This window comes from Aegilops tauschii, chromosome 5 (genome assembly GCF_002575655.3).
Source record: "Aegilops tauschii subsp. strangulata cultivar AL8/78 chromosome 5, Aet v6.0, whole genome shotgun sequence".
NCBI classification, from domain to species: domain Eukaryota; kingdom Viridiplantae; phylum Streptophyta; class Magnoliopsida; order Poales; family Poaceae; genus Aegilops; species Aegilops tauschii.
The window spans coordinates 54,500,594-54,512,769 of NC_053039.3; the positions used below are offsets into that span (position 1 = coordinate 54,500,594).

The 12,176-nt window shown below is 50.6% G+C and overlaps 1 protein-coding gene across 1 annotated transcript; it reads right to left on the reverse strand.

Annotated features, from left to right (window-relative positions):
- Positions 1-548: 548 nt before the first annotated feature.
- On the reverse strand, positions 549-3,841 carry LOC109765304 (7-deoxyloganetin glucosyltransferase-like). The gene is made up of 2 exons (XM_020324102.4): positions 3,302-3,841; positions 549-1,713 (listed from the first exon to the last, which is right to left on the reverse strand). The coding sequence occupies exons 1-2, from the start codon at positions 3,792-3,794 to the stop codon at positions 764-766; spliced, it is 1,443 nt and encodes a 480-aa protein (XP_020179691.1). The 5' UTR covers positions 3,795-3,841; the 3' UTR covers positions 549-763.
- Between the last annotated feature and the right edge of the window lie 8,335 nt (positions 3,842-12,176).

Below are 12,176 nucleotides of genomic sequence, written 5' to 3' on the forward strand. Positions count from 1 at the left end.
AATACAAAGTTGAGACACTTATTTTGGGACGGAGGAGTAGTATAAGAGCGGCTCTCTGAACATGGAATAAGTTCTTCCCTGCCTAGCCCCCGTCCGTTTGGTGCATCTAGCATCATCCGTGGGTGTGTGGAGATGTATCTCCGGCAGATCTATCTTTGATGGATCTGCTCGGATTTGGTTGTCGTTCGTCTACGTTCGTTTGTTTTTAGATTGGATCCTTCCGATGTACGCTACTCTTCATCAATGACGGTAGTTGTTCTGGTGCGCTGGTCCTATGGGGCCTTAGCACGACGACTTCCAGACTGTCTATTATAACAAGTTATGTCCGGCTCCGGCGAGAGACGGGCGATGACGGTGGCGCGCCTTCGGCTCGCTTTAATGCTTGTAGTCGTCGCTAGATGGTCTATGAATCTGGATATAATTTTTATTATTTCTGGTGTTCGTTGTACTGTCATAATTGAATATGACAAGTTTTTTAGAAAAAAATATATAGATATAGATATTCTTTATGATAATAGATACATTATAGATACAAAGATAGAGATGCATTAACGGTTGAATCAGTGCGATCAAACGAGAAAGCATTTGAGGCTGTGGATCTTCGAAATACATAGATCGGATAAGATCATAAGATAAGATAATACAATATGAAGTAAATAACGAGCAGTGGCTTATAGGGAATACTTTATTGGCATCACTGATGCAGTTGCAGATGGAGCCGGACTGACCCCGATAAAAGATGATGATCGATCAGTCAAACTCCTCAGGCTTCAGCATTGACAGAGCCGAGCTCTCTGACCATACTCCGCAGGTTCTCCCAGGACATCCCGCCGGGCGCCGCGGCCTCCTCCGCCTTGACCTTCCACCCAGCCGCGCCCTCCTGCATGTCCTTCGCCTTCATCGCATGCCTGACGTGGCTAGCCACCTGCTCCCTCCTCACCTCGTCGTCAAGCCGGAGGCCCACGCCCCACACCTCGCAGGCGTACTTGCAGTTGGTGTACTGGTCGGCGAACACCGGCCAGCAAACCATCGGCACACCGGCGGCCACACTCTCGCAGGTGGAGTTCCACCCGTTGTGCGTGAGGAAGCACCCCACGGCCGGGTGCCCTAGCACCTGATCCTGCGGGCACCACGCGGTCAGGCAGCACCGCCCTGCTGTCGCCGCGACGAACTCCGGCGGCAGCGAGCTCATGCCAGCGCCGGTGCCCGGGACGAGGTTGTCCCTGATGGACCAGAGGAACGGGTGGCCGCTGGCCGCGAGGCCCCACGCGAACTCGGCCAGCTGGTCGGCTGAGAGGACCGTGAGGCTGCCGAAGTTGGCGTACACGATGGAGCCCGGCTGTTGCGTGTCCAGCCACGCGAGGCACTCGCTGTCCTGCTTCCACAGGCTCAGGCCGCCGGCGGAGCCGGAGGCATCGTCGTCCCTTTGGTGGTGGTTGAGGAGGGAGCCTAGGGGACCGACGGTGTAGATGCGCGGGTACTCGGCGCGGAGGGCGGCGAGGACGTCGGCTTCTAGGTCGTCGAAGGTGTTGAGGATGAGCGCGTCGGCCTTGGTGCAGCCGTTGGCCTCCACCATGCTGAAACGGAGGCCAAAATCGTCCGGGTCGGTCGTGCGAACGAAGCTGCAGATGTCTCCGAGGCTGATCGGCAGCATGCCCGGGATCCAGCCGATGATCGTCCTACCCAGGTGTCCGTTCGTCAAGCAGCTCTCGTCTGCAAACGCATGTACAAACGATGAAGCAAATACAGATTTCACTCTTTTGAAATAAACTGTTACACATTTTTTTAAACATTTCACATGTTGGCATTTGAGTTTCATATTGTCTTCATTTTTAGAACCTACATTTCATTCCTCACTGCTTGTTTTACAAAGACCACATCTATTTTTAATTGCATATTTTTGAAATAACATATTTCACTCTTTTGAAATAAACTGTTACACATGTCCAAATAATCATTTCACAAGTTGACATATCAGTTTCATATTATTTTTCACTTTCAGAACCTACATTTCACTTTTTACCAGCTTGTTTCAGAAAAATCACATCTATTTGAATTGCAGATTTTTGAATAACATACTTCACGCTTTTGAAATAAACTATTACACATTCTCAAATAACCAGGTTCACAAGTTGACATTTTAGTTTCATATTTGGGTTAAATATGTTTCCAGTGAGAAAGGTTGGTTTCACATTTCTAATGAAAAATTGTTTGCTTCACACTTTTCTTGTGAGAAGGGTTTGTTTTACATATGGAATGTGAAATGTTATAAATTGGACGTGTTCTGAATGTAAAGTTTGATCTTGTTCTAAATGGCTCGGCGCAAGGAATTCAAATATAAAAAAGACTCAAAAACAAAATTATAGTTTAAAAGATATGCAAGATTTAACTTTATCATGGTAGGATAAAAAGAGTGAATTTATTGTGTAGAAGGAGAGAGGGAGTGTATCTGACATTTTCCGTCATGCATGCATGTGGAGGAGAGAGGTAGAGAGAAACATGTGCGAAGAAACTCATGGTGGACCATACTACGATTTGACTGAACTAGAATACAAACAGCTGAGAAATCAATATAGAGATAATACATCTGAGTGGGCCAGCTATTGCACGAATCTCAGCAGGCAATGAATGGCTGGATAGCTCATTGCTGGATAGCTGCTGCTGGGTACCGTGGCGCAAAACTACTTGATGCTAGATCGGATCCTATTGGCAATGAATTCCCAATTTTTTTTTAGGAAAAAGTTCAAAATAACCCTTGAACTTGTAGGCGAAAGCTAATTCGAACCCTGAACTCTTAATCCTGGAAATCAGCATACCAAACTCTTCAATCCTGGTCTATATTGAACCTTGAGTGCGTTTTCAAACAGAGATCATCGACATGGTAGGTCGAATCCCGGAATTGTTGAGTGCGCTCACGACTGGGCCGGCTCAACAGACATGAACCGATTTTATCTACAAGTTTAAGGTATGTTTTGGACTTTTTCCTAATCTTTACTCGAAAACGGAATGCAATACAACATCTCTGCCTAAAAAGAAAGAGAGTAGAGACCTAGAAGGAAAAAAAAGTAGGTCGGGAAAGAGGATAACTTGGCCATCTGATTGGCAATTTTACACAGTCAATTTGAAATGTTTTCGTATAACAACACAGATGAAGCATGCAAAATGCCTGTAAGATGCAGATTAATGTATTTACTGCCTTTCCGCAAAAAAAAAATGTATTTACTGCCCACTGGATTTTGAAGATAGCATGTTATTTGGTTAATGGCAACACAAGTTGAAATAAATTGGTTCCAGGTGTTACCTTTGAGTGGCACGTAGCCTCTTTCCTTTAGCTCCCGGAGCCGCATGTGGGCCATCAGCGATGCGGCGCTACAAGCCCAGAGCACCATGCTCGGCACGCCCAGCTCCCGCGCCACGTCCAGCGCGAAGCTCATCAGCGACGTCGGCAGCACGCACGTCACCGGCGGCACGGCCGGGGTGCCGTTGAGCCGGAGGAGGAGCTCCCTCAGAGGCTCCGCCCACCGCTGGCTCGTGGCCGCAGATAGCCTGAGGTCGTAGTCCTCGGCGTCCCGGTCAGCCTCCACCAGCCCGTCCGGGATCGCCTCGAACCGGAACCCCTCATGGCCACGCACCGCGGCGGCGCCCTCCGTGGCCTCCATGATGCGGTGGTTGTGCTCGGTGTTGACGAAGGTGATGTAGACGCCGTGGTGGTGCAGCAGCTTGGCCAGCTGGAGCGCCGGGTTGATGTTACCGGAGCTCGGGTGCGGCACCACCACCGCGTGCGGCCTCGCCATTAGTTCGTTCGTCCGGCCGTCTGCGCGCACATATATGGAGCTGTGACTGCAATGTGTGTATGGTTAACTGGCTTTGTTCTGTTTGTGGAAATCACGATATGTAGACTCCACTAGCACTTGGTGCGGACTTAATTAATACTGTATTATGTAAACTAGCTAAGCTGTAGATGCCCTAATTAGATCCTATTTTCATGTGTAGACTCGATCGGATCGAGGTCTACTCCAGCTCGTAAGCGGTAGGTGGTTGACATTAGAGACTAGACTAGATCCATCCAAGTCTTTCTTTTCTTCTTCTCTCGATTGTGAAATTTACGTGTCGGATCGAAACCTTGTCAATGTTCATCACTATCGATCTTACCCGTCGCACACTCGAGGACAGGTGACAGAAAGAATTGGTCGTGTCATGGGAGAAAAGGGCAAAGCTTATAGTGTCAACAAACTGCTCACTTTTTTTAAAATACGCACAAGTATACATATCACGTAAGATACATACCGGGAGGAACCCGGCCTCCTCATAGTTTAGCGCTTCCTGGCCGTCGGATCTGGTCCTTGATGCGTTCTCGGCCGTGCGATCTATCTCGTGGCACTACTGGAATTTTCATGTACGCCGGGTATAATGCTCTTCACCGAGTGTTAAAACACGGACACTCGGCAAAGCAAGGTTTGCCGAGTGTCACTCTCGGCAAACCCACCGTCACGGCAAACTGACATCTTTGCCGTCACTGTCTCACGGCAAAGAGGAACCGCACGGCAAAGTTGCAGACGCCGAGAGCAGCTCACGGCAAATAGGAGCCACGTGGCATGCTCGTCCGCAACAGACGGCTCCGTCAGTTACTGCGTACTTTGCCGAGCGTCACCCTCGGCAAAGCATATGCAACATCTTTTTTTTTTGTGTGTGTGTTCTTTCTAACTGACATGTGGTCCCACTGGTCACATTTATCAGTAAAAGTTTTAAATAACTTGCTAAATATTTTTAAAAAAATAACGATATCTTTGCCGAGAGCTGCTCTCGGCAATCCTTCTGACGAGCGTGGCCCACATGGGGGCTGACACTTTACATAGCTTTGCCGAGAGCTATGCTCGGCAATGCTCGCCTTCTTTTCCAAGAGCTGCTCTCGGAAAAGTTGTGGCACAACAGTAGTGTCCCAGACGACCATGTTTCCGAGAGGTGCTCTCGGTAGTATATCGTGTTCCGAGTGTTGCTCTCGGAAATCCTTCCCATCCATTCTGCTGTCAAGCTATTTCTTTTCTGATCCCTGCAGATAAAAACAACTGGAGTGCAATTTGATCATATATAGGCATAATTTGATCTAGTCCACACATATATAGGCATAATTTGATCATATATAGGCATAATTTGATCTAGTCCACACTTATATAGGCATAATTAGGGATAGTCCACATATTGTCACACACAAGTCGAATGTATTATCCTAGTAGACGTCACACACAAGTCGCAAATTCATACATATTGTCACTACTTGCAAAACACGTGCACGTCACAATAGAAGTACACTTGTTCATATATAGATCATCTTGAGGAGGAGAGGCCATCGGGTTAGCATTCTGGAGGAGGAGGAGGGGCATCACTTGCACTGCTTCGAGATTGCATAAGAACCTATAAGATGAGAGTCACGTGAGGGTGGTTCGTCCATATGTAATGAATCTTCTACTCTAGTTTAGATAATGTTCTACCTGTAGTTGATCCTCAAGCAGCTTCAACCTCTTGTTCGTGTCTTCCCGTTCCTTTTCTCTGGACTCCTGCTCAGCCTGCCGCCTTTGCTCCTCTTCAACAGTCCGCTGCGCCATTAAATCCTGTAACATGGCATTAGGCTCATATAGGTTGGAACGGTGCTATTTCGAGGCATGGACATAAATGAAAGGTTAGGATGCTAACCTTGAGACGCGCTATCTCACGTGATGCGGCGGTTGGGCGACTCCGTATGGACGGAGTTGAGCTGGTGCTCGACGCGCGTATCTCATGCAGCTTGCGATGCGAGGAGGTGGCGATCGCCCCGTTGCAAAGGAGGTAGCGGCCATGGCCCTTCCCCTCGCCAGCAATGATGAGAAGCTCGGGATCAAGGGGCTTGGACGTAGGTTCGGCTTCCTGCCCGTGCACCTCCTGGAAGACCTCTTTGAAGGTCCCCCACTTCTCCTCCGCCGACTCGCTGCAGAACTCGGCGCCATCCTTCCCCTTGTGGCCTTCTCTCCAGGCTTCCAGGATGTGGACCGGGCGACCAGCCTTCGCCTCCTGCAAAATTAACCATCAAGTTGAATGAACCAAGATGCACCGTGCGAAAAAGTTAACATCTTAATCCACATACCATGTGTTGCTTGAGAGCGGTTAGGTTCCGGCTCCCCTGGACATGAGCCGGGCCTGGCATTTTGGCTCGTTCATTTCCCTTCTCCACATGCTGCGCCTGCCATGCTGGGTCACACCACATGTCAACCAGGGCCTCCCAACAATCCTCCTTCAACCAGGGTTCCTTCACCTAATCAGACAAAATCGAATAATTGAGGAACAAGAGGGATGAATCAAAGTACTAGCAACCAATGTAGTCACTTACCACTGACAGGTATTCTTCTCGCGACAAGTTGGTCTGGCAAGCAGTCTTCCTTGTCATCTTCTCTCCCTTCTCATCGACCGGCCGACACTGCATCACGGCTTTGTACTGGAGCGTGTGCTTGGTGTCAGAGAGTATCTTTCGGGCAGATTTCACGATGCCTTTGATCGCCTTCTGCTTCTCACCATCCACGCAAGAAAATGTTTGCTACAAGAAAGCATATGGCATCTTCTCACCATCCACGCAAGCAAGGATTTGGATATGGAAAAATGCAGTGGTCGGAGCGAAGATACTTACAAAAAAAGCATTGATGACCCGAGTGGCCATGGTGACATCGTGCTCATCCTTGTTGTGTAGATAATGCTCCCGGGTTAAACCTGGCGACGGCGGATCATCATCACCCGGCTTGGACAATCCAGGGAAGTGCTTCCTCAAGAGGGAGCCGATGACGTGGTTCGGCAGGCGTGCCCCCTTAGGTTGTGTCGGGATAAATTCCCACTGACTGCATGATATAAAAGACAACCATATGTGAGTGTCAAAGCTGTGGCATCCAAAATATGATGGAAATGAAATGCTTGCTTACCCCTCTCCTGTCGGGCAAATGACAGGACGGTTGCTGGCAGCAGTTGGTTCCGGGACCTTGCCCGGACCACGCCCGGATTTCTTCCTCTTTGAAATGTTGCTCGAGGTAGACCCCGAGCCGTCCGAGGCCTCCACGTCGCCCGACTCGGTAGCGAGCGGATCTGGTCCATCTAAGTCCACTCCAACATCGCCATCCGATGATGACTCGTCGTCGGGAGTGGACTGGTGGGAGGCGGACGACTCGGTCCTACCAATCGGGACTCTCCGGTACTTACTAGTGCCCCCGTCAGAATCTGAAAAACAAAATAAATATGGTGAATATTAACCACACTACTTCAATAGGCATCAAACTTTTTTTTGATCAAAGAAGGGTTTTCCCCTTCCGATTTCATTAAAGAAAACCAAGCCAACAGGTATTCACTTTGTTGATTAGTTTACATATCTGCACAACCAAAATGGTAAATAAAAAGTATTGAAGCATACTCCATGGTTTATTCAAGCTTCATTTTAACTGGATGTAATATATGCCAACAAGCATAATTCATATATGATTCAATATACAGAGACGAGAGAGGGAGGAGGGGCCGGTTTTGTACTAACCTGAGGGCATCTCCAGCTGCCGCGCTACCCGAGGAGCTCCGCTGTGACGGCCGTCCTCTCGCCGCATCAAAGAACCGCCGCGCCGGCCGCCGGCCATGAAGCTTGGTGGTGGGGGAGGAGGGGTGGCGGTGGCTGCAGTTGGGGCCGGTGGAGGAGGGGTGGCGGCGGCGATTTTGGCGGCGGCGGCGGTGGTGGCGCGGGGAACAGAGAGGAGGCGGTGGCTGCAGTTGGGGCGGTGGAGGAGGGGTGGCGGCGGCTGTAGTTGGTGGTGGTGGAGGAGGGGCGGCGGTGGCTGCAGTTGGGGGCGGTGGAGGAGGGGTGGCGGCGGCAGTTGGTGGTGGTTGAGGGCGGCGGCGACGATTTCGGCGGCGGCGGCGGTGGTGGCGCGGGGAAAAGAAGAATGAAGATAGAAAGAAAGGGGAACGATTAAGATCTAGGTTACATGCTTTACCGAGAGCGCATCTCGGAAAAAGCGGCCATTACCGAGAGCCGATAAGCGACCCTCGGTAACAACTCCTCTAATTTTTTGTTTTCCTTCTCTTTGTGTTTTTGTTTGGCAGTATCTTTTTTGTATCTGATATTTCATATGTTTTTACGACCAAAATTTGAAAATGCCATGACTTTAGATGAATTTTTTCGATAAAAGACTTTTGATGCACTCATAGATATATATATGCTTTTTGGGTTAGATTTGTTCAGAACTCAACTTTAAAGAGTGTAAAGTAAAGAAACATGAGAAGAAGCAGTTGTTGACCGTGGACTTCTTCATTGTTGACGTCCTCGTTCTCTTGTCGTGGTGGAGAAGGAGGTTGATGAGGTTCATCTTGGAGTACTTCCTCGTTTTCTTCATCTTGATGTGTCCTACTCGTGGACTACACCCTCTCGGTGCCGAATAATGCCCTAGACCGCCGGGGCCACCGGATGGGTGCTCGATATAGAGACCGCCCGATGGGGGGGAGGGCACCCCTACATGCGTGTGGCCCATGCATATGCATGTAGGGGTGGTGTGCTAAATAAGCAACGCACGTCCTTGACGTGACACGTGCCTCACAAACCACACACACGGGCGGGAACGTCGAGGACCGGCTGTGTCCGTCCCCGAGACAGAATCTTCGGTGGGTGATCCCGTGACAGAACGAGCCTAGACTTGATCTGTCAACTCGCGATGACATGCACTAACATGGAGAAGCAGTTATTCACCGTGGACTACACCCTCTCGGTGCCGAATAACGCCCTAGACCGCCCGGGCCACCGGATGGGTGCTCGATATGGAGACCGCCCGAAGGGGGGGGAGGGCACCCCTACATGCGCGTGGCCCATGCATATGCATGCAGGGGTGGTGTGCTATTTGAATAAGCAACGCAAGTCCTTGACGTGGCACGTGCCTCACAAACCACACACATGGGCGGGAACGTCGAGGACCGGCTGCGTTCGTCCCCGAGACAGAGTCTTCGCTGGGCGATCCCGTGACAGAATGGGCCTAGACTTGGTCTGTCATCTCGCGATGACATGCACTAACACGAAGAAGCAGTTATTCCCTGTGGCCTACCCCCTCTAGGTGCCGAACAACGCCCTAGACCGCCGGGGCCACCGGAGGGGTGCCGGTCTCTAGAACCGGATGAGGCCCATCCAAAGAAGAAAACACAAGACGGTAATTATGATGTGCTAAGGTTGTTTGCCAAGCATGAAAGAAAACAACAACAAAAAAGTATAATACATATTATCGAGAATGAACAAGAAGGAAAGATATCTAGGTTAGATGCTTTACCGAGAGCTACTCTTAGAAAAGGTGGCCATTACCGAGAATCGACCCTCGATAACCACTGCTCTAATTTTTTCCCCTTCTCTTTTTGTCTTTGTTTTGCACTATCTTTTTTGTATCTCATATTTCATATGCGTTTACGACCAAAGTTTATAAATTCCATGACTTTTGATGAATTATTACAAAACTCTACTTTAAATAGTGTAAAGTAATAAACATGAGACGAAGCAGTTGTTGACCGTGGCCTACCCCCTCTCTCGGTGCCGGTCAACTTTCTAGACCGGCACCGAGAGAGAACTTTAAAGAGTGTAAAGTAATAAACATGAGAAGAAGCAGTTGTTGACTGTGGCCTACCCCCTCTCTCGGTGCCGGTCAACTTCCTAGACCGCCGGGGCCACCGGATAGCCCATGCATATACATGCGATGGCCTTCTTTGAGAGCACAAGAAGTTTCGAGGCCAACGGAGCAACAGGACCCGCACTTCCTGCACAAACCGGACACATTCCCTCTCGATACCCATAGACTATCTCGAAGAACGGGCCTAGACTTGGTCTGTCATCTCGCGATGACATGCACTAACACGGAGAAGCAGTTATTCACCGTGGACTACACCCTCTCGGTGCCGAATAATGCCCTAGACCGCCAGGGCCACCGGATGGGTGCTCGATATAGAGATCGCCCGAGGGGGGAGGGCACCCCTACATACGTGTGGCCCATGCATATGCATGCAGGGGTGGTGTGCTATTTGAATAAGCAATGCACGTCCTTGACGTGAGACGTGCCTCACAAACCACACACACGGGCGGGAACGTCAAGGACCGGCTGCGTCCGTCCCTGAGACAGAATCTTCGGTGGGTGATCCCGTGACAGAACGAGCCTAGACTTGGTCTGTTAACTCGCGATGACATGCACTAACACGGAGAAGCAGTTATTCACCATGGACTACACCCTCTCGGTGCCGAATAACACCCTAGACCGCCGGGGCCACCGGATGGGTGCTCGATATGGAGACCGCCCGAGGGGGGGAGGGCACCCCTAGATGCGCGTGGACCATGCATATGCATGCAGGGGTGGTGTGCTATTTGAATAAGCAACGCACGTCCTTGACGTGGCACGTGCCTCACAAACCACACACACGGGCGGGAACGTCGAGGACCGGCTGCGTTCGTCCCCGAGACAGAGTCTTCGGTGGGCGATCCCGTGACAGAACGGGCCTAGACTTGGTCTGTCATCTCGCGATGACATGCACTAACACGAAGAAGCAGTTATTACCCGTAGCCTACCCCCTCTAGGTGCCGAACAACTCCCTAGACCGCCGGGGCCACCGGAGGGGTGCCGGTCTCTAGAACCGGACGAGGTCCATCCGAAGAAGAAAACACAAGACGGTAATTATGATGTGCTAAGGTTGTTTGCCAAGCATGAAAGAAAACAACAACAAAAAAGTATAATACATATTATCGAGAATGAACAAGAAGGAAAGATATCTAGGTTAGATGCTTTACCGAGAGCAACTCTCGGAAAAGGTGGCCATTACCGAGAGCCGAGAATCGACCCTCGGTAACCACTGCTCTAAGTTTTTTCCCTTCTCTTTTTGTCTTTGTTTTGCACTATCTTTTTTGTTTCTCATATTTCATATGCTTTTATGACCAAAGTTTATAAATTCCATGACTTTTGATGAATTATTTCAAAACTCAACTTTAAAGAGTGTAAAGTAATAAACATGAGAAGAAGCAGTTGTTGACCGTGGCCTACCCCCTCTCTCGGTGCCGGTCAACTTCCAAGACCGCCGGGGCCACCGGATAGCCCATGCATAGCCCATGCATATACATGCGATGGCCTTCTTTGAGAGCACAAGAAGTTTCGAGGCCAACGGAGCAACAGGACCCGCACTTCCTGCACAAACCGGACACATTCCCTCTCGATACCCATAGACTATCTCGAAGAACGGGCCTAGACTTGGTTTGTCATCTCGCGATGACATGCACTAACACGGAGAAGCAGTTATTCACCGTGGACTACACCCTCTCGTTGCCGAATAATGCCCTAGACCGCCAGGGCCACCGGATGGGTGCTTGCTATAGAGACCGCCCGAGGGGGGAGGGCACCCCTACATGCGTATGGCCCATGCATATGCATGCAGGGGTGGTTTGCTATTTGAATAAGCAACGCACGTCCTTGACGTGACACGTGCCTCGCAAACCACACACACGGGCGGGAACGTCGAGGACCGGCTGCGTCCGTCCCCGAGGCTGAATCTTCGGTGGGTGATCCCGTGACAGAACGAGCCTAGACTTGGTCTGTCAACTCGCGATGACATGCACTAACACGGAGAAGCAGTTATTCACCGTGGACTACACCCTCTCGGTGCCGAATAACGCCCTAGACCGCCGGGGCCACCGGATGGGTGCTCGATATGGAGACCGCCTGAGGGGGGGAGGGCACCCCTACATGCGCGTGGACCATGCATATGCATGCAGGGGTGGTGTGCTATTTGAATAAGGAACGCACGTCCTTGACGTGGCATGTGCCTCACAAACCACAGACACGGGCGGGAACGTCGAGGACCGGCTGCGTTCGTCCCCGAGACAGAGTCTTCGGTGGGCGATCCCGTGACAGAACGGGCCTAGACTTGGTCTGTCATCTCGCGATGAAATGCACTAACACGAAGAAGCAGTTATTCCCCGTGGCCTACCCACTCTAGGTGCCGAACAACACCCTAGACCGCTGGGGCCACCGGATGGGTGCTCGATATGGAGACCGCTCGAGGGGGGGGGGGGAGGGCACCCCTACATGCGCGTGGCCCATGCATATGCATGCAGGGGTGGTGTGCTATTTGAATAAGCAATGCACGTCCTTGACGTGGCACGTGCCTCA